Here is a 26,264-nt window from a genome sequence, read left to right on the forward strand (position 1 = left end):
AAAGCCCTAGAAGTGTTCCAGAAATAATTTCCACGCTCTTTTTCAGTGTCCTCGTCTTCCTGGGGGCAGTGAAGAAATATGACATTTAAAACCCATTAATAGAGAATGTTTTGTTACTCAGCCTGTTCCGTCAGAAACTACGCTGCAGACAGTCACATTTGGACTGATAGGAAAACATCAGTCGACCAAGTCGATTTCACTAAATGTCTTTATTTAGCATGAACAACTTCATTAACAACTGAGCAGCAACACCACACGTAAAACCTCTTTATTGGAATTCATAGGATGTTACAGGTAAGACTTAAATAACTCGCAGTTTTGTACAATATCACAGACATAAAGTGCGAATTCAATCACAACACGTCAATTAGCTGTGGGCACAACACGAAGCACGACAGTTTAATCGGGTAACATTGAGGATCATTTCTGGGCGCAGCCAGTAAGAAGAAACCACATCGTGTGGATTTTTCAAGTCATTAGACAAAAATAAAGAGCACAGCCAATATACGAACAGTTAAAAGTCATCCACTCAATAATACACAAACACACGTGAAGAGTTCAGCTTCGAGCTGCCACAGCCGGAGCCTGCTGCTGGTCAGAGGACTGGAGCTGCCTGCCCAGGTATTCCCTGTGGAAGAAAAACATACGATCGAGATTACAGTTGCATTATAACCAAGCTTTATCAAGGCAAACCCTCATTCAGCTTTTTGCTTAATATCATCTTCTTGATGAGATAGATCAGAAGACCGACAAATATCAGGTGCTCTTGATGAAGCTACCCCTGAGCTGAGGCTTTGCATGATGAGGGGAGAGCTGGGTTCAACTTAGAACGCAGTAAAATGAAAAGGCCTCCAACATTACATGTTACACAAAAACATGTTATAAGGTCATATGATGGTGGGCATCGTGACAAAAGGAGGTTACTTCCCCTACAGGACACTGTTCTTTGTGACAGAGTCTGCCCGGCAGCGATGCAATCAGCCAAAAGGACTTGGAGTGTCAGCATAGCAGATATTGACAAAAATACAAAATGAAGCACCCAAATGTCACAGATATTCAAGTCACAATAAAAAGCCTTAAATATTTGCATTTGAGCAGATTTTTTTACCCCCTCACAATAACCAAATAACTCCTTTAACACTAGTATTAAAACCTGCAAACACCCACTTTTGACACATTTTTTTTAGTTTCAATGGGAAAGGTGACAGCCATTGTTTATGGTGTAATATATCATGGTTAAAAGACTATGCAGTAGTGACAGATATTTTATGGGCTACAGCTAGGGCTGGTAGAGATGGAAACATGATACATCTGGCAGAGCAGTGATGGATTTGTCCTTCTTTTTCAGCTCAATGCTAGTATCAACAGTGACGACCACGGAGCAGTGTAAGCCAAGGAAAAAGCATAAAAAAGTAACCACCATCATCACTTTTTTTTCTTTTTACTGCCTTCCCTTTTGCTTTCTTGTTATCAACATGTTCTTGCAGGTTGCCGATGGCGATGAACATGGCATACCGCTAAAAGCGAAGAGAAGCAGAAAAAAAAACCAATACACAGACTCATCTTTTCATCTCTGCGTCAGACAATTTACAGCCCATAATCGCTTATTTTCTGTCCTCACTGTGGTGTCAACAATTTACAATCTATTTTTTTCTTCCCTTACATCTGTGATTAATGGAGCTTTGGAGGCGCTAATGAGAGTGTAATAATGTCATACTACTCCTTGAATCAAACGCGTGTCAGCTTTAAACCACGAGCTGTCTGGCAGGCACTTATTATCCCAGAGTATGAGAGCTCGTTTCAGTGGAGCTTCTCCCATTTACTCTGACCCAGTCATTACGCGGCGCTAAAATATATAAAACAGTATTTTGAAAGGTCACAGTTCTCCTTCAGGTATCTTCTTGGCAGCAACATTTTAGATCACGACACTCACCTTATGGGAACGAGAAATATCAAGTGGCTGTCAGGAGCCTAATACTGGAAAAGGCTGTTACTTGTGATGGAAGAGTATTTTCTCTTTTAAAAGCACCAATCAGACAATAATTACTCTACAGTTTGAGACAGAACTGGAAATTCCCAAAGACACCATTTCTTAGCACTTAAAATGGATATTACTCTCCTATATTTACAATAATAAGTATAAAATCCATCTGACAGAAACACAAAGTACAGTACTTTGGAGTGTTCTTGTCTCACGTCTCTCTTTCTTGAAATAAACACAGCTCGTGCCATGTTTAATCCTCCACGCTTGAACTTAATTTTCTAACAAATTAAGCTGGCATACACGGCAGAAATCATGTGGGATAAAAATCTGTATCTTAGCCTTTTGGTTAGCAGTTAGATCTGAAAATATTCAGCATATTCTATCATACATTTCTTAGACTTTGACCACTTTGCAATCCTATCCCCTATCTTCTGTGAGATCTTAACCGTGGTGTTCTGGGAATTAATGAAGGTGGCGTGCAAACAGCAGTACTGTCAGAGAGTTAATAAAGGCAGGTGGAAATCATTTTCACTTGAGAATGACTCATGAAGCCAGTTCTCAAGACACTTCCTGATAGACCTCTCTGCAAATGCTACACAGCAAAACAAATAAAAAAAAGAAAATGTGGCTTGGAAAAGTATCAAGAAATAAACTAAAAAGACAAACTGAATAAATCAAAGTTTGCAGAGTGAAATCTTTCCTAAGCCGTGTGAGTAAAATCACAAAGAAAGAGCATAAATTAATGCAACTCTTAATAAATATTATTAACGTTTCAGTGAAAATACAATCAATGTAATGACCCTCTTACATCAAGTATCATTTGTTTTAATTTGCATGCCGTTTGGCTGTAATGCAATGCGAGCTCTCATGGAGATCATTTCATTTGAGTTCGCATTGAAATGAATGAATAAAAGATACAACACGCATTGCAGCTAAGTGACAAAGCTGGCAGAAGCAACATGCAAGACGTAACTGATTGCACACGTGATCGTTATAAACAGGGGACAACTAATAACCTTTACATTTTTCTACAAAATCGCATCAGGTCCATCCCCCCCAAAAAAAACCTTCAACTTAAAAGCATTTACACATTTGTGCAAATGAAAACGGATCCAACTATTCAAACACATGTGACAGGAATACCGTGTTTTTCTTGCAACTGCTTTCAGTTCGTTAACCTTCAACACTAGCAGGCACTTTTAAACCCAGGTACACGCTAAAACAATGTGATTTAATCTTTTCTCGCAGCCAGTACCATCACGCTTACCCCCGGTGCTCTGAGGGCTATGCACAGACTGTTTATGTGTCCATTATCTACCATTACCTTCCAGGGAAAAAGTCTGTAAAGTACAACAGGAAGTGAGTGCATAAACCTGACTTTCAAGCTATATTGGACCACTCATTCTGATAATCAGAAATTTCTGAGATAATTGGGGTAGCTATTTGTTTATGACTGGACCGTGGATGTCAGGCCGACACAGTGGGACTGAATGAACCGAAAGCCGTCTTGCAGACTGATAATGACGATCAGTCACATCCATTTTTATTCTCAAGTTGCTGTTTTGGAGCCTCAATGTGAGATGTTACGTTTGGTACAAGTGTTTCTTAAAAGGAAGGAAGAAAGAAAAAAAAAAAAAGGTGAGCTCTACATACTATAACCTTCCATACCTGTTCATATCGCACATTTAATGATCATCATCAATCAATAAATAAAGAAGCAAATGAAAAAACAAAGACTTCAGTCAAGGATGGAGACAGCTTTGATGTAACTGGCATAAACTCAAGAACCCCAACATACACAGCAGCAAATCGTTTCTTTAGACCTCTCTCTTTATCTTCTTGCATTAACAGCCATCTCACTAGTTTGTTTGCGTCTCCTTCCTTAAATAGCAACAACGACTCTTGATGCAGCCATATATAATGTAGCCTATACCACTCGTATGTGATGAACACATCACTAATTAACAAGAATACGGATATTACCTTCTGACCTCATACAACCTTGTGCTCAATATGATTTACTTTCACGTGCAGTTAAATGGACTGACAGGTGTGTTCCATAACACGAGGAGTGAAGTTCTATGAAGGAAATGTTCAGTGTCTTTTACTTGTGACATCTAACCGTAGAGTTCATATCAAACAGTTTATTATGGGATATGGAGAAAAAGAAAAAAGCAACATCTTTGAAAGCTTCAGTTTATTAAAGCCAATCATTTCTATCTATTTTTTTATTTGTCTATTCAATTTGCTTTGGGACAAATTGCACCAACTAAAATACATCAAGATATGGAACATTTTATTTAGGAAATGACAAAAACGAGGTTTGTCAGTGTATTCTAGTCCGGACTGAAAACAGGAATTTGAATTTGAAAAGAAGTGGCACTTTGAATCTCCAACCAAGGTCAATTTAAATTTACAACAATTCTTCCTCTGGCTGTTTAAAAGGAGCGCACTGCGATCTCAAGCAGAGATTTGGCTTTTTTGATGACCAAAAAGGCCAGGCTACTAAATTAAAGTCCACCCAATAATATATCACGAAAAGGTCAACTATAAGCCTCTGAAAAGAGGAATGTACTTCAGTCTAATCGCTAAGACAAGAGCAGAACAAAGATGGAGATGCCATAAATAATTGACAGACTTCAACACCAAAACCTTCAATCAAGAGGCGAGAGGCTAATGCGAAAGATCTGGACCGACTTAAAGAACTGGACATTTCAAAGTAATATAAAGGGCATGGGGGACAGATAACAGTGAACGCATTGATCTATGCTGTTGTCATGACAGCAGGGGCCTAAGAAAAGTAAGGACAAGAAGAACTTCTCATGGTAACAAGACAACCCACTCAAGGTGAGAGTGGCTGCGATGTGATGCTTTGAAAATATCTTTACTCTGTGGGTAACCTCATCATGGGGAGAGACCTCTGAATTTTCCGTCTCCTACAAATGAATTCACACATTTCTCTTTGCATGAAGGCAATGAGTGTAGGCAGCAAATGATTCGTTGTGACAACGCAACCTTGAGACATGACCCCACCCCCTCCTTCACATCACAGGTCCTCACAAAAGAAAAGTGCGGAGAAGCAGTCGGCGAGGCAAAACTTGCATAAACAGAGATGTGCCGTTTTCATCGTTCTCTCTTTAGAACCCACGACAAAGACACAACCATCATAGTGTCAGTGCGTCAGCACAGTGTGTCGTCCCTTGAATCTAAAGAGGATAGTGTGGGTGAGAAATGTCTTATAAGAAGTGGACATGAAAACGGATGAAAGTCCATATGTGATTTGCGTGTCGGGCTTTTAAATGACACGCCGCAGCTTTCACAAAGCTAGGCAACAAGCTGCGCATGATGAAATGTCCATTTTCGTATCAGATGGAATTAACTCTGTCTGGGTATGAAGGAGTGTGCTGAATTTCCCATCAATGTTCAAGCCAGACTCCACATGCAAGTGCAAAGCCTATTTGTTATTTTTTTCATCCTTCTATAACTCAACTCCTTTTCTCCCATTTTCATTCATTACAGAGAAGAAAAAAAAATGAAAAAAAAAATTAGAGAAACCACATCTGAAGCATGAAGTGAGTCTGGGGTTGAATTTATGAATTTATGGAAGGTAATCTAAATCACAAAGTTATGTCAGGGCTTCAAGCAAACTCGTGGAAATTCCAAATCTTCTAAATCTCCTCTTTTTCGGGGTATAAACTGATTCCTGCTTTCTTGGTCACCAAAAAGAAGACCGAGGGCATTTTATTCCACTGCGATTACATTTCAGTGATCATATAGCTTACATGGGACATAACTTTGGTATTGCACTACACTATGATATCTCAAATTGTTGCTAGTGGATTTTCAGGGTTGATTCAGTTTAGTTGACAGCGAGCGAGTGTTTGGACTGTGTACACATACAGAGAGATGTGCCTTGATTTAGATGAAAAACAAAAAGTATTGTGACTTTGGAACGGTGCGGTTGACTGTTCTAGAGAAACGATCAACAGTCTAGATTTATCTCAGCAGAGAACTGCTGATTTAGTTGACCTCAAAAAGTACGCTTTGATGGACAGATGTGTGTAATATAAACATTCCTTCATTCATACTTTTTTGATAATGTACAAATCAGCATTTGTGGATAGCTTACATATCAATCAACAAATGCTATTGCCTATTGATCTGAAAAGAGATTTTGATTGTAACAATAAAAAGAATTTCAGAAGTTAGATTTTGTAAGAAAGTGACGAAAGTCAAAATGGTGCTAGAACCTACTCTGTTGTAAGAGTAAATAAGGAATACAGCTAGTCTTATCTGACATGACAGCAAAAGAGAAAACATACTTTAGCCCTTTTCATATGGTGGTAACACCTTACATGTGTACAAGTTGACACCCTTGTTAAGCCTCTGTTGTTACATTTTAGCAACTCAAAGAAGCAAGCAGAGGTGGAAGAAGTGCTTAAAGTTTCAGTTATACTTGTGCAAGTCACTTTTTTGACTATAATCGGTTCCCAGACCCGTTATAAAAATGCATTAAAGTCTGAATTTCTCTCGAGGAACATGTTGACCAAATTTTAAAGTCTCAAAAACTCAACTGACTCGTTGACATTTAAAAGCAAAATGTTAAGTAATCTGTAAAATTAAGCCTGTTTCAGGTCAGTAGGGACTGACTTGACATTTCATTTCCTTGAACCTACAGTTAGCGACCTTCAACTTACGCAGATGTGTAATCAGCCAGAATAAATGAGAGTATGTATGAGGGTGAGCGGGCTTCTGTCATTTGTCTGAAGATTTAGCCGATTGTCCCTTCTACATTAGAAAGCCTGGTTCAAATAACACTTTAAGGGCTTGTTAATGGCATTGGGTCACATCAAACAGAAAACATCACATCAATGAATCTATAAATGGGTTCATACCAGTTGTGGACCATCAGCTTCTGCACAGCCAACAGGGCGTTGTAACGGACTAGCTGGTCTTCATGGTGCATATGATTCATCACCAGCTGCTTTCCACCCAGCTGCTCAATCACCCTGAGATGGCAGATAATGGGAGAGAGCCTTTATACACCAAAAATGGATGCTATTTTCATGTTTTAGGTCATTCAGTGATCCATCATGTAATCTAATCCAGGCCTACTGAAATTTTCTATGTATTTTGTAATAGGTCACTGGCCTCGTGAAAGGACATAATGCTGGAAAAAGCAAAAGAGGGCTGCGTAATGTTTTTAGAAAAGAAAAGTACATCAATAGATAAGAACTTTGCACTCACACTGATCCTAGAAAGGTCTGATTAACCAACTTAAGGTTGAAAATGGGGCCCGCCAACTCTAAAATTCAACATATGTTAACAAGACTTGACAAGAAATGTCAATCTGTTGAGACAGAATGTCAATTACAATGCCTTTGGAACAGTAAATGCTGGGTGAAACTTGAACAATGAATGAAGAATGAGGGCGCAGTGGTTTGTAGTAGTAGTTTTGGACGGTATTTATGAAGTAAAAAATGCAAAAAGCCAAAGCTGCTCAATATCAACTCAATTTCTGTTACATCTGAAACAACTATAAAAAAATGTTTCCTGTTTCTCTGGTGTATTTACACACAGATGTAGTATTTGTTCCCAGGTGTGTCGCAGCTTTACTCATTTAAATCAAGTTTATTGGAAAAGAAAAAAAAAAAAAAAGAAAAAAGAAGCATTCATTTGGGCATCAAACAACTTGTTGAGACATATTGTTTTCCAAGGATTTCCGATTTAGTTAATCAGCTCTTTAGCAAATCACAACGTAAGGCAATTATGGAAATCGCCATGAATACAATTCATTGTTTAACATAATCTTTTTAATAATTAAAGGAACAGTTTCCTCCCTTTCCAGAACGCACGCCACACTTTGCGTCTTCTGTCAGGCAGCTGTGTAACAGTGCAAACAGGCTCCCACTTAATCAACCTCATTACTCCCCACATTTTCTCATGCGATAAGCGTTGTCGTGGAAACACTTTTCTTTTCTATGAAGGGATGCAAGTTTATTTCTATTGGTGTCGAAGGAGTGCTCGACAAAGTGCAACTTCTACAGACAACCTGTCAACTGACACTAAGATGCAACTGTTTACATGGAGTCAGCTCATTAATTGTAATTTTAATCACCAATTTAGGCCCCGAATTTGAGGCCTCCATTGCACTGCAGGCATATTTTTTCATGTTCAGCTGGTTACAGTGATGCCGAAGATATTCCTATCATCTCGTGAGAAATTTGGATTCCTTGTTCATGTCACTTAAGGTTCATAGATGGAAGTTCGTATTCATTGTAACAATTCTCTAAATCCACAGTTCAGTTCAGAATTTACTTCTGAGTGACCGTTTGGGTCACACCTAACGTTTTTTTGGATTGGGAAGATAAAAGACAGGAACAAGGAAAACAATTTCTATTTAAGGAGACATTATCTTCACAGAGGTATTTCCAGCTCGCTCTTTACCCTTGAAAAATGTTGACAGCTTTTACGAGACTTGACAGTCTCTACCAGGCATTAGGGCTCGTCTCCACATAGCGTTTTCTTCAGAATGTCAGCACCTTTTTTTTTTTTCTTTTCTTTTTCCAATCGTTCCCAAACACAGCCACAAGTGCCATAAAAAAGTCAGACCAGAATTCTGGTCTGACTTTTTTAATGAATTTTAACCGGAGTGCTTCTAGTTGAAAATATCTGAATTTTTCATAAAGGCACTGGTAACGTCATTTACGCTTTTTAGCAGGTAATCAATCATATGAGCAAAAAATGTCACTATGGTAACCAGAAGGAAATGTATGACAAACATAGTAAATCACAACGAATAGAGAAAAAAAAGATTAAACCTGTGGGAGTAAAGCAGCCGTTCACTAATTGACAATGACAACAAAGGTAAATCAGTCAATTAAAAAGAAAACGGCTGACAGTATGTCCAGCGTTTTTTTCGGTTTGAGAAAAGAAAAAAAATGTGGACGCACTCTTAATCTTCCAAGAGCAAGAACAAGCAAATGGGCTAATTTACATCAACTGTATGCCTGTTACTATGATATCGCTCAGCCATGGTTTCTCAACATATAGTTACAGAACTGTTCCAGCCCTAGAGGTTGTGCTAACAACGTGCACTTCCCGTTTATCACAACATCGCATAAGTCGCAGGTTCTGCAGAGCAGCTTTAAGCTTTGATGCAAACGGGGGGAAAGTTCCGTACCTTTTACCACGAGGATAATGTCGAACATATTCTCCAACATCGTGAGCAGCCACTGCTATAACTTGAGGATCATCAGAAACCTCCAACAGCCTCGTCAAGATCCTATTGGATAAAGACAAACAAATATGGGTGCATTCAAATGAGGAGGTCTGTATGCATTTTTTTTACTTTTTTTTTTTTAATTTCAAAGAAAAAAAACATCTGGCCTGCTGAAATAGTTTAACCGAAGAAGTTTTGGAGGCAACAATTCACTTATTCTAAAGATTCAATGTAACTTCTGAACTGAGATAATAAACTCTTTAGTCCAAAACTGAGGACGTGAGACATAAGGGGTTACGGGATGCCTGAGCTGATTACGGAGAGGACAGTGATGAGACAAAGAGATGTGCAGATTAGGATTTTTACTGAATGTCAATAAGCACACCACAGACTGTGACTGGAATAACAAAGAACCCGGACACAAATTGATGCTTTTTTTTCTCTCTTCTGATCCAAATCCTTAGAATGGAAACCCACACACAAACTCAGAAGGCAGGATGCTGGGCTGAGTTTTTTTAAGGGCAATACCCGGCACAGGTCTTAACGGAGAACAAATTATAAGCTAAATGTTCTGCATTAGGATTTTTCCACACCGTGAATGTCTGCGGGCAGTCAAGAGATTTACTCTACCACAGAGCAAAGGCACTTTTAGACAGGGGGGACTTGTTCATAGTCCTTATGACTGTTGGAAGAAGTAAATACTTTTTTTTCCATCTCCACTGCAAGGGCAGACAATGATCATAGTCCTTAAGACTTCAGATTTTAGAGTCTTTTACTATTCATCTGAAATGTTAGGAATTAGACCAACAGCCGTCCAGTCTATTTGAGCAACATACAACACAAGAAGAATAAATAATAGATTTAGACATGTATCAATCTTCCTGCTGCCAGTGTGAATGCAGACAGGATAAAAGCCCTCGAAGATATTCAATTCGTAAGGCAGCAACCCTTTGATAGTTACTGAGGTTGGATCTGAACCACCATAGCTACTGGTAGCTGAAGTTTTACATCACTTCCTAGGTGCATTTTCTTTTCTGCACTTTGCTCTTCATGTGATTTCAGAAATGTAAAAAAAGAATGAGCCCAAACATATCCTTTTCAACATTTGTTGTGGGTACTGGGGTGTTTTCCCTTTTTTACTTGAAGCTAATCTGCCACGGATATCTGATCCATATCTAGTTAATTAGACTCATTTCTAATCGAAGGAGAGTTCCATTAACAAGGCTCTTTTAACTTTATAATAAAACACTGCATTTTCTATGGTTCACAGATAAAAGTCGAGCATGACCGAGGCGATGGTTATTCTGATGGCACTATCAAGATCACGTGAAGATTATTTTGTCATCTCAAAATAATAAAGCTTATTTTCTCTGTCATAACAGGTTAATGTGTTTTCTATTTTTCAAGAAATATGCTTTTATTTCCTTTAGAATAGACATTAACTCCAGAAGAAGGGTCTGGATCACCTCACTACATATCAGAATTACGGACTGTTGTCATGAATTTTAGGGAGAGTCGGTAACTGAACTGCAAGTTCAAGCATACATGTTTTGCTTGGTTTAATGTAGCTATGTTGAATAATGAGATTTACCAATCTGATTCTGTCAGGAGCTATTCAAATCAATTCAGAGACATAATCAACATAATCTAACCTGTTGACAAAATAAAGCAACCTTTTCAGAATAAAATCATGTCTTCTGATTTCAGAACACACGCACACACAGAAAAAAAAAACTGTTTAAAATGCACTGAAGTAATTTCCTTTCCTGGCGACATCACTGTCAACAGTAAAGCTTATTTTGTGTCCTTGGCTGAACACACTGTACTTTCAGCAGTAGTGTTCTTTTGTTGTTCCTACAGAGGTGTCAAGGCAGTAATAAATCGACTTTTCAAAAGGCCATGGAGAAAATTAGCTGTCTCGCTGTAGAACAGCCTTCATCTTACTTGAGGAGCTCGTAGTTCTTCTCATTCAGGCGAACGGCGTTCTCGCGCCAGAACTTCTCCGACTTATGCACAGGACTCCATTCCAGGCGGCCAGACTTGAGTTCAGAGCTGTACTCGTCAAACGAGCTGGGAATAAAATGCAGGCAGAGCACAACTATTTTTTTCAAAACAAAGATGACAGTCTGAGGTTACAACTGGTTTCTATAGTTTGCAGTGAATTTAAAAAAAAAAAAAAAGCAACATTCACTCAAACCCATTTGGTCTGAGGAGCAGCGCTTTGAGTGGAGCGGTGGAAATATCTAGAGGTTATCAATGCATGTAATCAGTGTAGTTCTCACAATTACTGCAGTCAAAAATGTGTCTGATTAATGATCAGAACTATAATATCATCAGTTCTAATGAGCATTTAGTTAGAATTATAGATTACTCTACAAAAAACAAATGTGTATTACATACATAGCGCAAGTAATTACGGTTGAAAATAAACGGCTTTGTAAACTGATAGTGATTGCATGTTATTCATGAAGTGGTGTCCAATGGTTACCTGAGATCCTGCACACTCTCTCCCAGCCTCTCAAGCAGGAACTTAATGTCCTCACTGATGTCTTCGTCATCATACTTCTGCTGCTCGAGGTTTTCAAGCTGCTTCAGCACCTTGCACTGAATCATGGCCAAAGCATATTCCTGGCGAGTCTCCCTCTCTGCAGACTTCTCCAGAAGATTCTACAACCAAGGAAAAGATGTATAGAAATTAGCTGATGGAATGTACCCCCGAACATTCCATTTGAGGAGTGAGATATTTGCTTCCTGAAAGAGCACCAAATTAATAAATGGTAAGTCAGGAAACAAAATTACACATAAGAAAATTGACTGCAAAAGTCCTACATGGTATAACTGAACTTCTATGTGCTTTTTGAATAGCATAAAAGTACACTGATTTGTCAATCAAGTGCCTTAATCTGTGGTCTGGTTATTTTATTCAGGACAATTTCTCAGCTGATTTGGCTAAATCAACTATAACCCTTTTCATACAGTCCATTTCTAGACAGAACTGATGTGGCTTTGTTGTGCATAATGACTTGTGTGGAAGTAAACAGGTGGATTGAAGTTAATCCACTGCTGATCCGCCCCTGAGCCTGAAACTAAGGTAGTTAAAATGGCCAAAACAGTGTGTCGATGACGTCACGATTTCGTGCCGGCCATTTAAAGTGGCGCGAGTCGATGAGCCAGTAGTTGCAATTTTCTCCGTCACAGAGGTGTCGCTGCTATGGGAAGGTTACCGCTAACTACTCTACAACGACCAAAGTGGAGAAGAAACCAATGCCACTGTCATCATTGATACTGCTGCAGTATCAGGAAGATTAAACGCTGCTTAGAACCTTGCTGGCGAAAAGGCAACGAAAGAGAAAGATTACTTACATAATAGCTGATGAATCTGCAGAAGTTGAAATTTCAATAGGTGTGTTATCACCATTATAGTCTGATATAGTACTTAGAATATTGTTATGGGACATTTAAGTGTATTGTGTAACCTTTTCTTTGGACACAAAGGTGTCCCCCCCTTTTTTCTTTTTCTTTTTCCAAACTCTGATAAGTCACTATCACTGTGTGTAAAGAGCTTATATCACTGAACAATATTGAAAAGGCAGAGAGCTGGATTTTGAATGTTTACTATGATCTCCAAACATTATATTGATTTATTCCACATATGAATTTCCACCAAGTCAGATTTTTCATTACATACTTTTTGCAGAGGGATTCAATTTCAGGCATTTTAAACGAAATGAAAACTGCTCACTAACAAGAACAAAATGCTAGGGTTAGCCTATTATTGTAAAAGCTATTTTTGAAGCAAAATGTCAGGACAAAGCTCCAAAAATTCAGTCTGTGGCAATAATAGAGACTGGATTTTGTAATGAAATTTGCTGAAACTATAAAAAAAAAAAAAAAAGAAAAGAAAAAAAGAGTGGCTTCAGCAGTGGCACTAAGAAAGAGGATACAATTCCTCAATAGGACTCTTACACCACCGATGGCACTTTTATAACTAATATCTGAAAAATGCTTTCTAAACATCGGCAATCTGTTACCAGTATGAAAATAATAGAAGACATATTGATACTGGAAATGTATATTTCTTGAATCTTGGCTGAATATACTAATTTGAAAAGTACAGAAAGGAAAGAAAATCTAACTTTTAATACCAGAGTTTTGGTTGGAGTGAACATAGGGGAATCACTGCATGTGGATATGTTCAAGGACACCCAGATGGTGTGGACAATTTAAGCCACTTTGCTTGTCCCATGTGGTGAGCAGAATTGTTCGCATAATTAGAACATTTGGGAAAACAACAACAGCATGCAAATTAACGTCAAATATTTTGTAAAAGAAATTTGTCGAAGAGGTTCCTACATTTAATAATCCGGACTTACTCAAGATTTGCCATGGCACATTGGAGGCCCTTGGGTATAAGCAACGCGACTCTCCATTTGTTGTTAAAAAGTAAAGCTGTACAACTTTCCTTACTGTCAAACCCAAAATGAAAGGTAAATGACTCCAGGGAAAGCACACTCAATGTCTAGACTTTTCAGGATCTCCCTTCACTGCTCGCCATTGGATTTAATTAGCTATAAAACAGCAGTCAAACCAGGCAACAAACTTTTTGAAACCAATTAAAATTGGAGCCTCTTTATGTCAGTGGGTACTTTTTCAAATGTTCAATGCAACAGCTCGTGTGGCATAAAAGATGAGACAAAGAAGCTCTGGATTAAATCAAAACCAAGGACACGTGAACTTTAAACCGTACGTCATCCCGATAACTGGTTTCTTTCTGTCAAAGACACTTGAAAGGCGGCCTATCGTGGACAAAGATGTCGACTGATGCAGAGCAAAACAGCAGCGAAACAAGACACGACAGAAGTGAAACACTGATGGCAACTCCCTGAAAGTGAGGTCTCAGAAATACTAAATTCTTTCCTTAAAACTCAGATTGAAAATCAGCTTAGTATAAGTTCATGTTTCAAACATGTAATCAGCAGCATTTATCTCACCATTGTGCTGGACGCACGGACGCTGAGCATGTCTGATGTTGCCGCGTTGGACAAAGCCAGCCTTTTCACTGAAGCTTTTCATTTAAAAATCCATATTTCCTCTCGGCCACAGTTCATTGACTTGAGATGAATCTTTTGTGTGCTAATCAATATTATGAGTACAGAGGGTGGCCTGGTACCACAGTATGTCAAGTGGACAAATGAAATAGGTTAAAGCAGATCATTATTTTGGTTAAAACATTTTTTAACAAACTGTATTCTACAGGGGTCCACAGGCATGTTGGTAGTCACTTGTGAGCATGTGTGAGTATTTGTCATTTTCCTCAGCACAATGCGCCGCCTTCTGCAGACTTGGTAATTATAACATTGATTTTTCATGTATTTCCCAGATGCTCCAGACGTGCACTGGAGTCCTGTCAGACTCACTAACTTCCTGCAGTTAAAAAGCACCTTAGTGTGCAGAGATAAATGGGGACTTTGCCATTAATTCAATATTGTCAACACATAGCAAAAGGGATTTCATTACCTGGGAAAAACACATAACAGCAAAGTAAGTTTAACGCAGCTCTTAGTACTGCATTAAACATTCACCCGATGTTTTGAGCAATCACAGAGGGGAGCTAAAAGGGGAGCACAATCATAAATCACATTTGTGGATCACTAATGGGATTGGTTGTTACACAGGCCGACTTGTTTTGTTTTAGAGATGTTGTGTCAGGTTCCTCTCGTAATGAAAAAGTACAGCAAATATCTGATGCAATGTTTGAAATGCTGTTGAGGAAATAGAAAAATGCTCAAGGACTATTTTCAATCAGCACAGAGGAAGGGGGGGGGTTCCACATCTCTCCTTCCACAGAGAGTAAGGATGTACTCTTCATATATCAATGTAAATAATATATGGAATTGTTTTAAAAGGAGAAAGAAAAAGGAAAATTAATTTCTTTGTTCCATTACCATAGAGCTACCTATTGAGACGGAAGGTTCAATCACTTTCGAAATACACGTTCAACAGCCCTCCACCCACCCCACTAACACACCCACCATCATCACCGCTGTGTTGCCTGACCATCTATGGCAGTAAGAAAGAAACCGAGTGACAAAGTTTTTAATGCAACTTCTAAGCTGGCTGAACCAGAGCTCCTGGGCACCTTTGGGAGTGGAAAAATCCCATTTTAGGATGGACAAAGTAAAAGAAAAAAGTCTATTTACTTATTTAGTAGTTACAGAGCAAAGCCATTATTTATTTTGAACCATGTCTCCGGGCACTGGGTGACTGTGAGTCAATATTTACTTTCTTTTAGTTTCTGTCTTTGGTCTCCAACTCCAGAGTGAGGAATATGTCACTTAATCTGCAAAATGTTCCACCATGCTCACAGACAAACTGTTTGGTGCAGAGCAGGTAGGATAAAGCTGATTTCTCACTGAAATCTGCTGTGGCAGAAACTGAATGAGACGCGCGAGAGGAAAAAAAAAAAAAAAACAACGGGAAAAAAAACAGGAAAAACGGTACGCATTCTTTTTCAATGCAACGTGGCATTTACCAGACAGGAAAAGAAGGAGTGAGAATTTCTCCACTAACCCTGAAGGCAGCCAGAATGATACGAGTGACCTTCTCCTTCACAGACTCCTGGAGGATGTCGGACAGCGCTGGCACTACGTTGTAGCGTCTCAACTGTTCACACAGCTGAGGACTAAAGGCCAGGAGCCACACGCAGAAGATCATCTGGTACTGGAGCTGGAAGCCGCACTTGTTGCTCAGCACTGCTGTGATGCTTAAACAGGAAACAAACAGAAACGTAATTAAAAAACAAAATGGAGAAAATAAGAGCAAAGTGGTGGCAGGAGGCATCACGTTTATTCAATAAATGTATTTCTGTTTACCGAAATGAGCTTTCACAGCTGTGGACCTACATACTGCACCTCCATTATCAGCGATGACGGCGGAGAATGAAACGTTCAGAGAGTCTTCAGGTAATGGATTAGAGTGTAAAATGCAGAGTACAGTAGTGACAGCGACGCGTACTTTTGCCGAAACGACTGTTGAGTGCAAAGATGTGGTTCTTATTAATGTTTACTAATTATCTCACAGATTACGCAGCGAGGCTGGTTTTACAAACCTATTCTGAGAAAAATGTACAGAGCCACGTAAAATATAGCGAGAATCATATGTACACAGTATATTATATAGACTTCGATTACTTTTCTGTCTTACGCTTGTTCAACAACTCACTCCCTTTAAAATGTGGCCACAGAATATATTGTGAGAGTGAGTTTGCTGTATGAACCACACCAGTTGTTTATCGAAACGGCAAAACAAAACCGATGTACACTTTACCTGGACCGTTTTTTTTCCGCCCTCATCTCCATCACCATGTTTTTTTATTCTAAATTTACAGAACAGACTGTTATAAGCATGAGATATAAAGGTACGACTCCCAGCCATGTTTACATGTTGATTACTTTTAATCAACTTTTGTACTTTGTTGTTTTTTCCATCAACTGACTGCTGACTGTATGCAAAGTTTCCACTTAAAAAAATGACTGTGCAGTATACATTATGTCTAGTATATCCAGAATGGTCCTTTCTTTTCCACTATAATAGCTTCGCATTTCTTGTGATCTTTAAAAAGGCATCATTTTTCATATTTCTCCAGACCGTGAATAGCTGCATGAAACCTGTACGAAAGGAATCATCACTCACCAGTTGACTCCATCAGCCTCCACCCAGGCAAACCTATATTCGTTGACCCTCAGCATCAGCTGGAGGCACCCGGCCACACACTGAACATACTGAGAGCTCTGCAAAAACACAGACGCAAATTTCAATTCAAACTGAAGTATGGGCATTAGGAGTGTAATCGGGAGAACAGACAAAATGGCGAAAAGTCAAGTACATCGAGTGCAATTCTGAGACATCAAGTAGCTGACGAGCAAAGAGAGCACATGTAAGTGGATCAGTTGGAACTTTGCATTACCGTCGCATGTCAGACCTGAGGCAGAGCACATGCAGTCTATCATATTTGTACATCAACACATGCAAGATCAAACACTCAATGTACAGTACAACAACTGGGAAAACTGTCCCATCACACCTAAGCAAAATAATGTTAGTAAGATTAGAGTGGAGGAAGCTGAGAGGAGAAAATAGATCACATTAATCTGTTAATTGAAAGAGGTTGAATAAAAGCAAAAGTCCAGCAAGAGATTCAGGCAGCAGTGAAGACGGAAGAGCAGAGAAGCAGAAGTTACCTGAATGAAAATGCAATAGGAGAGGAAATGATAGAAGTTATTAGACAGGCCTCATGGACAAATTTCTGAACACGTCTCTCGGAATAATTGCACTGTGCTTGACAAAATATGGGATATAAGATGGTGGGATGCTGCTGCTGCTGTGCAAATGCCGTTTCAATTTTCTCTTGTTACTCTAATGTTCAAGGAAAGCTCTTTGTCATGCGCTTTCAGCAACCAAGGAGAATTAGCTTCCAGCATGCATATTCGCTTGTACACTTGAGATAATGGCAGCAAACATCATGCTGTCTAAATGAAGAATACCCTCTGAAATTGCTCATATCAACAGCCTTATGAGTCCAACCACCTGGGATTAATAATGCAAAACTGGAGTGCAAAGATTGAATGGGAGAGAAATAGGGAGGACAGTAAAAGATGTCAAAGTTCAGCGACTGCTGACAAACGCCAGCTTGCACAAACCCTGCCTTTTTTTTTTTCTTCCCCCTTTCTGGAGGCGAAGATGCACTTCACTCATACTCACTTCACTGGGGGAAATAGTTCCTGTTCCTGTGCCTGTTTCTGGACCTGTACCATGAAGATTCTAACGGGAAATAAACAAAAGAAACAGGTGCAGAATTGTTCACAATCCATCGCATCCAGCTGAGATATATTGGCAGAGGGCCAGTCAGTATATGTTTGGCCATGAATGCGACTCAGGGACAGTGGGAACAAACTGATTCCTCGCCTGGCTGTTGAGGAGAGAAGTTAGCATCAAATGCAATTTTAAAAAGCAGTTTTAGGATAATAACTTCCAAATATGCAAATACTTCAAATAGAAAAAGAGTGGTAAAAATAAAAATAATAAAAATCCTACTTTTGAAAGAGGCCTCTCTGATCTGAAGACAACACTGGTGCTAATTATAAGAATTTCTAGTGTGCAATCAAGGGGTGGAAAGAGATTAAGAAATCAATATTCTGCTGTTTTATCATTCAAATCTTTAGTGCATATATCTGCCAAGGCAAAGCCAGCATCTACTGAGCGGCTGTCATTATAGCTTCTCAAGGTCTGCAGACAAACCTGCAGAAAATCCAATATGAATGAATACATTATATCAGTTCAGATAAGGTTTTCACTTTGTGCCCAGAGGATAGAAGGTGAAAAAGAAAAAGTGAATTAAGATAAAAAAAATTAGGAATGCCATTGGCTATTCAAATGAATAATGGATTTACAAAAAAGGAATTAATTAAATTCCTCTTGAAAAGTAAAAATCGAGTCTACAGGTCACAGTCTGGGAATCTTAATAACTCATGATTTAGAAAAAGGAAAAGGGAATCTTTTTCTGGCAAGAATCAGTGGCACAATCCATATGTGCAGCCAGAAGATGAGACTTTCTGCTACATTAAGGATCTCAATGAACTGGACCCTCAATAAACATGACAAAAGATTTTTAATTAACATGATCTCTTGACCTACAGCAGTTTTGAAAAAAGTAAATAAATTACATTTACAAAAAGAAATTTAGAAATTTGATTGACTTCCCTCCCTTTTTAAACAACCAACATCATGTAATCTTTGTCACGCAACTATATTATATAAACAACTGCACTGCACTGATCTGATCTGTTGTTGTAGAAAAACAGATGAAAGAAAGAAAGAAAAAAGACGCTGTACCGTATGAAACCAGAGCGATTTTACGTGAAGTTGATGACATTCTACACAGCCTCATTACGAAGCATCCCGATAGCTGAGCTTATTCAAAGCATCTCTTTCATAAAAGGAAAAAAATATGTTTGCGGTGAAGTTTTGATTTACGTACCTGTGAGCTGAGTTGACTTTTGATCCAGTTGAAGTAGTAGTTCAGATCGCTTCCCTCCATCAGATCACGGCCCCAGGCAGCCAGCTTAGCGATGATCCTTGCTGCCTAATATATATATGAAATGAGATTTTACGTTCACTCAGCTTGTGTCTGACAACATTACGGCAATCCTTCAATGAAATGTGCAGAGACGAGAGTTTAACGCTGCTATATATTCAGTATATTTTATTACACTGGTTGCACTGGCAAACATGTCCAATACTAAGTATGTAAAATATAGCCGCAGTAAAACTGAACTGCTGTTCTTGCCAACTACAGTGTTTCTGTTTTACTGCTTTGTTGGAGAGTGAGTACCACAAAAAGGAGGAGCCTGAAGTGAACTCTAACTTTAGCGTTTTAATGGCACTCTATAGAGAATGAGGTCTTCTGCGAATCTGTGGCGCATCTTGACTCTAAATCCCAGACAAAAGCACACAGGGCTTTAAACTAAATCTATCTTTTATCTCATAAACAATTTAATCTAGGTCAGGGATGTCCAAAGTCGGTCCTCGAGGGTCGCTGTCCTGCAGGTTTTAGATGTCTCCCTTCTTCAACACACCTGATTCAGATGAAATGGATCTCTTCAAAAGATTGTTAAGTTCTGCACAAGCCTGCTAATAATGCATCGATCTGAATCACGTGTGATTCCGACTTTGGACATCCCTGACCTAGGTAATTGCTCTCTGTGGCTGTGATGAGGCAAAAAGTAATTCAAATTTCCAATTTTTGCCTTGCCAGGAGGGGATGGGTCGAAACATAGAGGCTTTAATTCAGAAGCTACACTCAGCATGACACTTGACGTGCTGTGTCACGGAATTGAGGTCACATTATGCCCACCTGCTGGATGCCATCTGTCTGGCATTCTTAATTAGGCCTTGTGCACCCTGTAACAGCACTAGAATTGTCATTAGGTGGTCACACTTGAATTGAAAAGGCTGGCAGAGGAAGGTCATTACATTAATTGCCTGTTTTTGTGGAAAAAAAGGGAAAGGGTGTTTTGTGAGGAATTATTGATGCTGGGCTAAGATCAGAAGCGGGGACATCTTTGAAAATGTCATGGCTGTGAAAAATATAATGCAATACAAAGTCTTAGATGAGAAAAATATTATTGGTGTACACAGTGTACATAAATACACTAAATTCCTTAACCCAAATATGATACTAACTAAAGTACCATGTTGTGGTTAAGTTCTAAGACATTTTCCAACCGGATTCCATCCCACAATGTATGAAAACAAAATATTATTTTCAAGGGGACAGTCATGCTTTTACGGGACAAAGAAATGAATGAGTGTGTATTCACCTGAAAAACTTGAATTGAGCACCGTTGGGTTTCAGGACTGAACAAATCCCTTGATGTGCGTATGCTGCACTTTTTTTAAGTTGGGGTCCCAGTATCAATTCAGAATCCAAGGAATGATAGTTTAACAGCAATCTATTGCATCTAAAAGTTGATGCACACTGTAAAAGAACCAGTCAGACTGTCCGCAACATCAGTGAGTTTCTATTCTACAACTAACTGAAACAACATGCGGCACTGAAGCATTAGGCCGACCTTGGGAAATATCTGCTGGTGATGGAGGATAACAAAAAAAATCATTATCCAATGTAAAGGCAATCAGCCAACTGCTGCAAAGTTCCGACAGTACTGAAATATACAGAATTGGTGAACTGATGCTGAAGATCGTCTTATCTAATGAGGCATTGTCCTCAGATAAAATATACACGCACGCACACCAAAAGTAATCATCGGCACCTCTCTGGAGGGGAAAAAACCTACAAGAAATTAATGTAAACTGGATCTTCGTCGGAAATTAATTGAATTCATATTCAGAATACTGTACTATCAAGAAGAATGAGTTAAGTTCAATCTTTGTGAACTGAACTTTACTGAAATTGAAAGAAGTTGTGTGAAATGTGAACTTGCACATTGAACACAGCCAGTGGAACCAGGCACCGAGATGTTAGAGCAGATCCAGCCCTTCTACAGGTAAACGCCACTGGTGCAAAAGAAAATGGGATTCATCTGGCATGACACTAATCTTCTATTGATCCACACTCCTGTCGTGATGCTCGCTTTCCCGTTTTTGGCACTTTACACAGTGGACAGATGTCAGCATGGGCCCTGCACAGTTATCCTCATCATTCGGCAAGCTGACATGCACATTTTGTTCTAACATCTCTGTCACAGCCTGTGTTAATGTTTACAGCAATTTGTGCCGCAGTAGCTCCTCTGTATGACTGAACCACAAGGTCAGACTTTGCTCCCCAAGCACATCAATGGTCTTGTTGCCAGTTCACTGGTTGACCACTTTAAGCAGGTTCTAACCACTGTATCCCAGGAGCATGATGACTAGTCCCTTTTTTCTTGCATTAACAGCTAAAATAACTGACAAGAACCCACCCATTTAAAGGTTCAACTGTAATAATTTAGTCATGGTTATTTGCTTAACGTGTCAGGGGTTTTTAATGTTGTGGCTGGTGAGCGTGCGTTTGATCATGTGATAGACATTGATGGAAAGATTGGATTTTAATAAGCGGCATTTTCATTTTTCAAACTCAAATCTCGACACTCACCATGTGGACAGTGAAGAGGTCTTGACGATTCAGCATTGGAAGGAAGTAGGACCAGGCGGTGTTTTTTGTCTTTTTGGCATATTCAAAGAAGATGCTTACTCTCTGATGGTTCTCCTGATTGAGATTTGAAGGAAGAGCTTGAATGAGTCCTTGGACTGTATGCTTGGATAACAGACTGACAGCATGGAATACAATTCATAGTCACAAGAAAACAGTGAGATCCCTACAAGTCGACATGTAAAAATAATTACGACAAAGTCCGATGTCCGTAAGATTAAAGATGCAGTCAGGCAAAAAAATGAATAAAAATAAAAAAATCATGCAATTATCACATTTCATCAAAAATCGGAAACGATTAAGGTGAAATAATATCTTCTATAAGTCAATCAAGTTTGCAATTTAAATTTTCGTGCAGCTGTAGCTTGTAACAATGAATAAACTCAGCGTCTAAAATCCTGAGTTGTGTCTAAAATCTGAATACTTTGAAGAACAACTATGCAGACTTTGAAAGCATGTAAAACCTGAAAACAACAATATGTTTTATACCTGCAGAGTGTCGTCAATCAGAGTCAGTATGTATTGCACTGTCTGCTCTTTGGAGATGTGGGCCATCAGATTCAGGAATGTCTTTGCGCACTGAGCAAAAACAAAAGCACAACACCCGTTTGTATCTCAACAAACTCAAACAACTTTTTTCCACGGTCTTGCACTCTTAAAGAGTCCTACAAACTCAAGTCAGCAAAATGGAAGCTAACATGTGAAAGTGATTTTTGCATAACAGCAAAAAGAGGCAACATTGGGGAGAGCAAATCAACACTGTGTACAGGTAGAAAATTACACATTAAACAGGAGGCCCAGATTAGAATGGGCTTTCAAAAGCAAATACTCTGCTAAATGTTACATTTATTATGCATGTTGTGCATTTAACCTCCTGCTAGGGCCACCATGAGAAGGTACGGAAGGGTTTAATTTATGAAACTGCTACTGTTTCCGTTTAATGACTCAAAGACCTCTCAATGCTGGTTATATGATGTGATTTACAGATTACGCTAAGAACAACTGTCAAAAAAATCTGTCATGTGATGCCATGGCAGGGTTTGAGGGAATAAGTATTTTAATAGCACTGAACATATCAAAATAAATTAATTGTGTACAAAGATTGTTTACCTGGTGTCCCTCATTGGTCAAAATAACTTGTTTCTCCTCAGAGTTGGCCACCTCAAACTTCTTGATGAACTCGCAGTCCTCAGTGGAGATCATCTGACTTCTACGAGAAAATAAATCGAGAGAGTGAGATTTTAGTGCACTTCACTCGAAGCTTACAAACAACTGAGCAATGGTAAGAACCGGTGGTTTCAATTAAACAATCACAAAGAAATGAAATCCTTTACTTTAATCTGGAGGTGAGAGAACGCCATGCCTGCATGTCATTAACACACTCACTGCAACTCTGCTTCGTCACTCGCATGCTGCCTCCAACTGGAGGAGGCAGCATGAGCAAAAACAACAAGTAACCTGAAGGACGTCTCACAACTTCTAGCCAAGACAAAAACACACCTAGTTCTGCAAGGGTGAGCATTACAGAAAAAGTATCCTTATAGAAGGATCTTATTCATTAAAAAAATTGAATAATTAGATTATTGCTTTAGGGATGACACTCGTTAGTAGGTCAGAAATACTGTACTCAAACAATTGGAATGAAACAGGAAGTATCACTCAAGACTGTGAATCACAATCCAGGAACAACAGCAGAGCTGCTTTTAGACGACCACGTTACAACGTCCCATCATTTCCCCATCATTTTCAGAAAGACTGCTGTAAAAAAGCTTATCTGGTTTGAAAACATTCCACCACACTGACTATATAACACAATATCACCCAAAAATATATATATATATAAAAAAAATGTTCTGCTTAGTCAAAACAAATTACTTGAAACACGCGAATGGCAATGTAGTCTGGAACCACACATTAACTTCTATCTCTAATGGCAAACAAGTATGAATGTCATCTGGCAGACTTATGACTAGAAAAACTGATAACTTGCAAGCTTGAAAGTATATTTTTATGTCAGAGTAACTTTGCTCAAAAATCAGAAGTGATACCAACAATCATAACTAGCCGCAATCATAACTAGCAGCATTAATGTGGCAGTCTGTTCCCCTCAGAAATCACTTAATTCAATGCCTTATAATAGTCATACAACCACATTTTGGATGAGGATCTACTAAAACGAACATCATGGATTAAATCAAAGCCAAACAACATCCCCGTTGTGAGCAAACTGCTGTGTCAGCCAAATGAAAAACGAAAGTCCAGTAATTTGGTGGAGGGGATTTGCAGTGATAAGCATGTATTGCAGGTGCCATTATCATTAATTAAAGCTGTGGATCATCACATCGGACACAACTGATCACGCCTGGGGGACAACTGCAGCTTCAGTCCCGCTGCAGTTTTGTATAGGAAATAAATATTGTGTAAAATGACATTTATAATGTTAAATGCAAAAAAACATGCCCTTCTATCTGAGAGGAAATGCGTTTTTAATCAAACAATTGCTCATTTGACAGTGTATAAAATTAACAGAAAACTACAATTTAACTGTGAATCACAATCACTCGCATGGCATATACTAAACTAGAAGTTGCTATTCACGATGACTTTAGGTTAATAGATAGTGAACTTACTGGAGATAGGACTGCCAGTTGACCAGATTGGCCCGAACCTCAGCTGCCTTTGCAGCAATGATGTTGGTGGGGACTGCAGCGTCCACAGCCCCGCGAATATCCATCCTGAAGTATATCCCCTAAAGTATGTGTCTGAATAAAAATACCACCTGGAAGGAAACATAATTATCTTCAGTAAAGTGACTCAGTCACTGTCAGAAGAAAAATGACAGGTGTGAGCCTTATTTTTGACCGTTTACAGAAGCTGCAGAACCAACTCCACTGAACTGTACACTGTTTCCAATGGTTTATTACTTAAGGCTGTTAAGTCAAGATATATGGTTTTATATCGGACATTGAGAGTTGCAAATAACTGACATCGTTCAGTAACTAAAATTATTTTAGCGTTCATATATGTAGACCGGGTTTAACTTTATTCATCTACAAGCGAACACAGCGACAACAGCTGAGCCAGCTAATAGCAGTAGGTCATGTTAGCTAACTGGCTTAAATGTCACGACTCGTCATTTCGGGTCTTTACGAGAACTGCGAGGAAAATACACAGCCTCACATTGTAAATGGACTGTGGACAGATATAACAAACAAAATGGTCATATTTAACGATAACAGCGAGACTAATACTGGTAGCTCAGGGCTAGCTAGAACTAGTAACAGAAGGTGCTAACGGAACGAAGCTGTGCTACTTCAGCTTCAATAGCATTCTGTAACTCGTCAAAATGATCAGTACATGCTATGATAGCATAACAGATGGTTTGGGGAAAAAAAGATTAGTTGGAAAAATTATACTCTACATGAGTACCCTATTGTACTTACCGAGCCACAGTGCTGTGCTAACAACTGACAGACCAGAACACGGCGTCACGATCTGTCATGTGACAGTCAGTCAGTCACATGCACCTCGGTCAGTCTACAGCGGAACTACGAGCTATGTTGTTGTTGTTGTTGTTTTTCTATTTGACACAAGAAATTAATAGAGCAATACAGAAAATTCAGATGTTTTGTTACGAAGACATAGTGTAAAGCTTAAGGGTGCTTACAGGTTTTGAACAAACTGCAAAGGTTGTAAACATATAGCCTCATATTCTCTTAAAAAGTTGCACGCAGATTTGTCTTAAAGTGGACACCGTACTTTGAGAATAAGGATATCTAAGGCATTTCGAAGTGGTAGAAAGAAAACTGGTTCAATTATTATACTTAAATATTAATGTAACGTACCTGTTGATGTCGCTTTGTACTTCCAACTTAACTCTTATGAATAAAAACTTTTTTTTAACCCTCATGGGTTAAGTCACATTTACGTTTGAGATATTTTTTTGCCTATGATATAATTAAAGAATGAAATAGGATGGAAAAAAATATTTTGAGGATTTGAAGTGAGCTTCACACTAACAAGCAACAGTAGGGAAATGCCATGTAATCTAATTATCGTAGTGACAATCCACTGTGGTGCACACTGCAACACTCATGATGTAATTCTAATACATTGTGAATATTCTCACTTTTCAAGTTATAAGTGCAGTTTTATTCAGACTGACTGAGGTCATTTTTTAAATATATTCTTTAGACCCTGCTGTTGAAGGAATATATTGAAAGGAAAGTACATTTGCCAATGAACTGTGAGGCACGAGACAACCTAACAGTGTGCTTTAGAAATATAGCCAACTTTGCCCCTATTCCTGATTCAATGCTCCTTCTTTTAATTCTTTATTTGTTTCTTTA

The 26,264-nt window shown here is 38.8% G+C and overlaps 1 protein-coding gene across 2 annotated transcripts; it reads right to left on the reverse strand.

Annotated features, from left to right (window-relative positions):
- Positions 1-194: 194 nt before the first annotated feature.
- On the reverse strand, positions 195-25,454 carry atp6v1h (ATPase H+ transporting V1 subunit H). 2 transcript variants are annotated; one of them, XM_075483095.1, is made up of 14 exons: positions 25,359-25,454; positions 24,546-24,694; positions 23,026-23,125; positions 22,405-22,494; positions 21,859-21,972; positions 19,243-19,347; positions 17,967-18,026; positions 16,899-16,996; positions 15,777-15,969; positions 11,695-11,873; positions 11,151-11,276; positions 9,168-9,269; positions 6,880-6,993; positions 195-628 (listed from the first exon to the last, which is right to left on the reverse strand). In XM_075483095.1, the coding sequence occupies exons 2-14, from the start codon at positions 24,647-24,649 to the stop codon at positions 559-561; spliced, it is 1,455 nt and encodes a 484-aa protein (XP_075339210.1). In that variant the 5' UTR covers positions 24,650-24,694; positions 25,359-25,454; the 3' UTR covers positions 195-558. The 2 variants fall into 2 exon arrangements, with proteins under 2 accessions (XP_075339210.1, XP_075339211.1); XM_075483096.1 differs by lacking the exon at positions 17,967-18,026.
- Between the last annotated feature and the right edge of the window lie 810 nt (positions 25,455-26,264).

The sequence above is a fragment of the Odontesthes bonariensis genome, chromosome 14 (assembly GCF_027942865.1).
Source record: "Odontesthes bonariensis isolate fOdoBon6 chromosome 14, fOdoBon6.hap1, whole genome shotgun sequence".
Classification (NCBI taxonomy): Eukaryota; Metazoa; Chordata; class Actinopteri; order Atheriniformes; family Atherinopsidae; genus Odontesthes; species Odontesthes bonariensis.

Bases quoted from the DNA above. Each gene is read 5' to 3' on its own strand.
- atp6v1h (XM_075483095.1), bottom strand. From the start codon at position 24,649: ATGGATATTCGCGGGGCTGTGGACGCTGCAGTCCCCACCAACATCATT. The intron at 16,997-17,966 runs GTGAGTATGAGT...GTGTTTTTGCAG, and splicing joins GAACTATTTCCCCCAGTGAA to AGCTCTCAGTATGTTCAGTG. The intron at 629-6,879 runs GTATGAACCCAT...TTTCTTCCACAG, and splicing joins AAGCTGATGGTCCACAACTG to GGAATACCTGGGCAGGCAGC.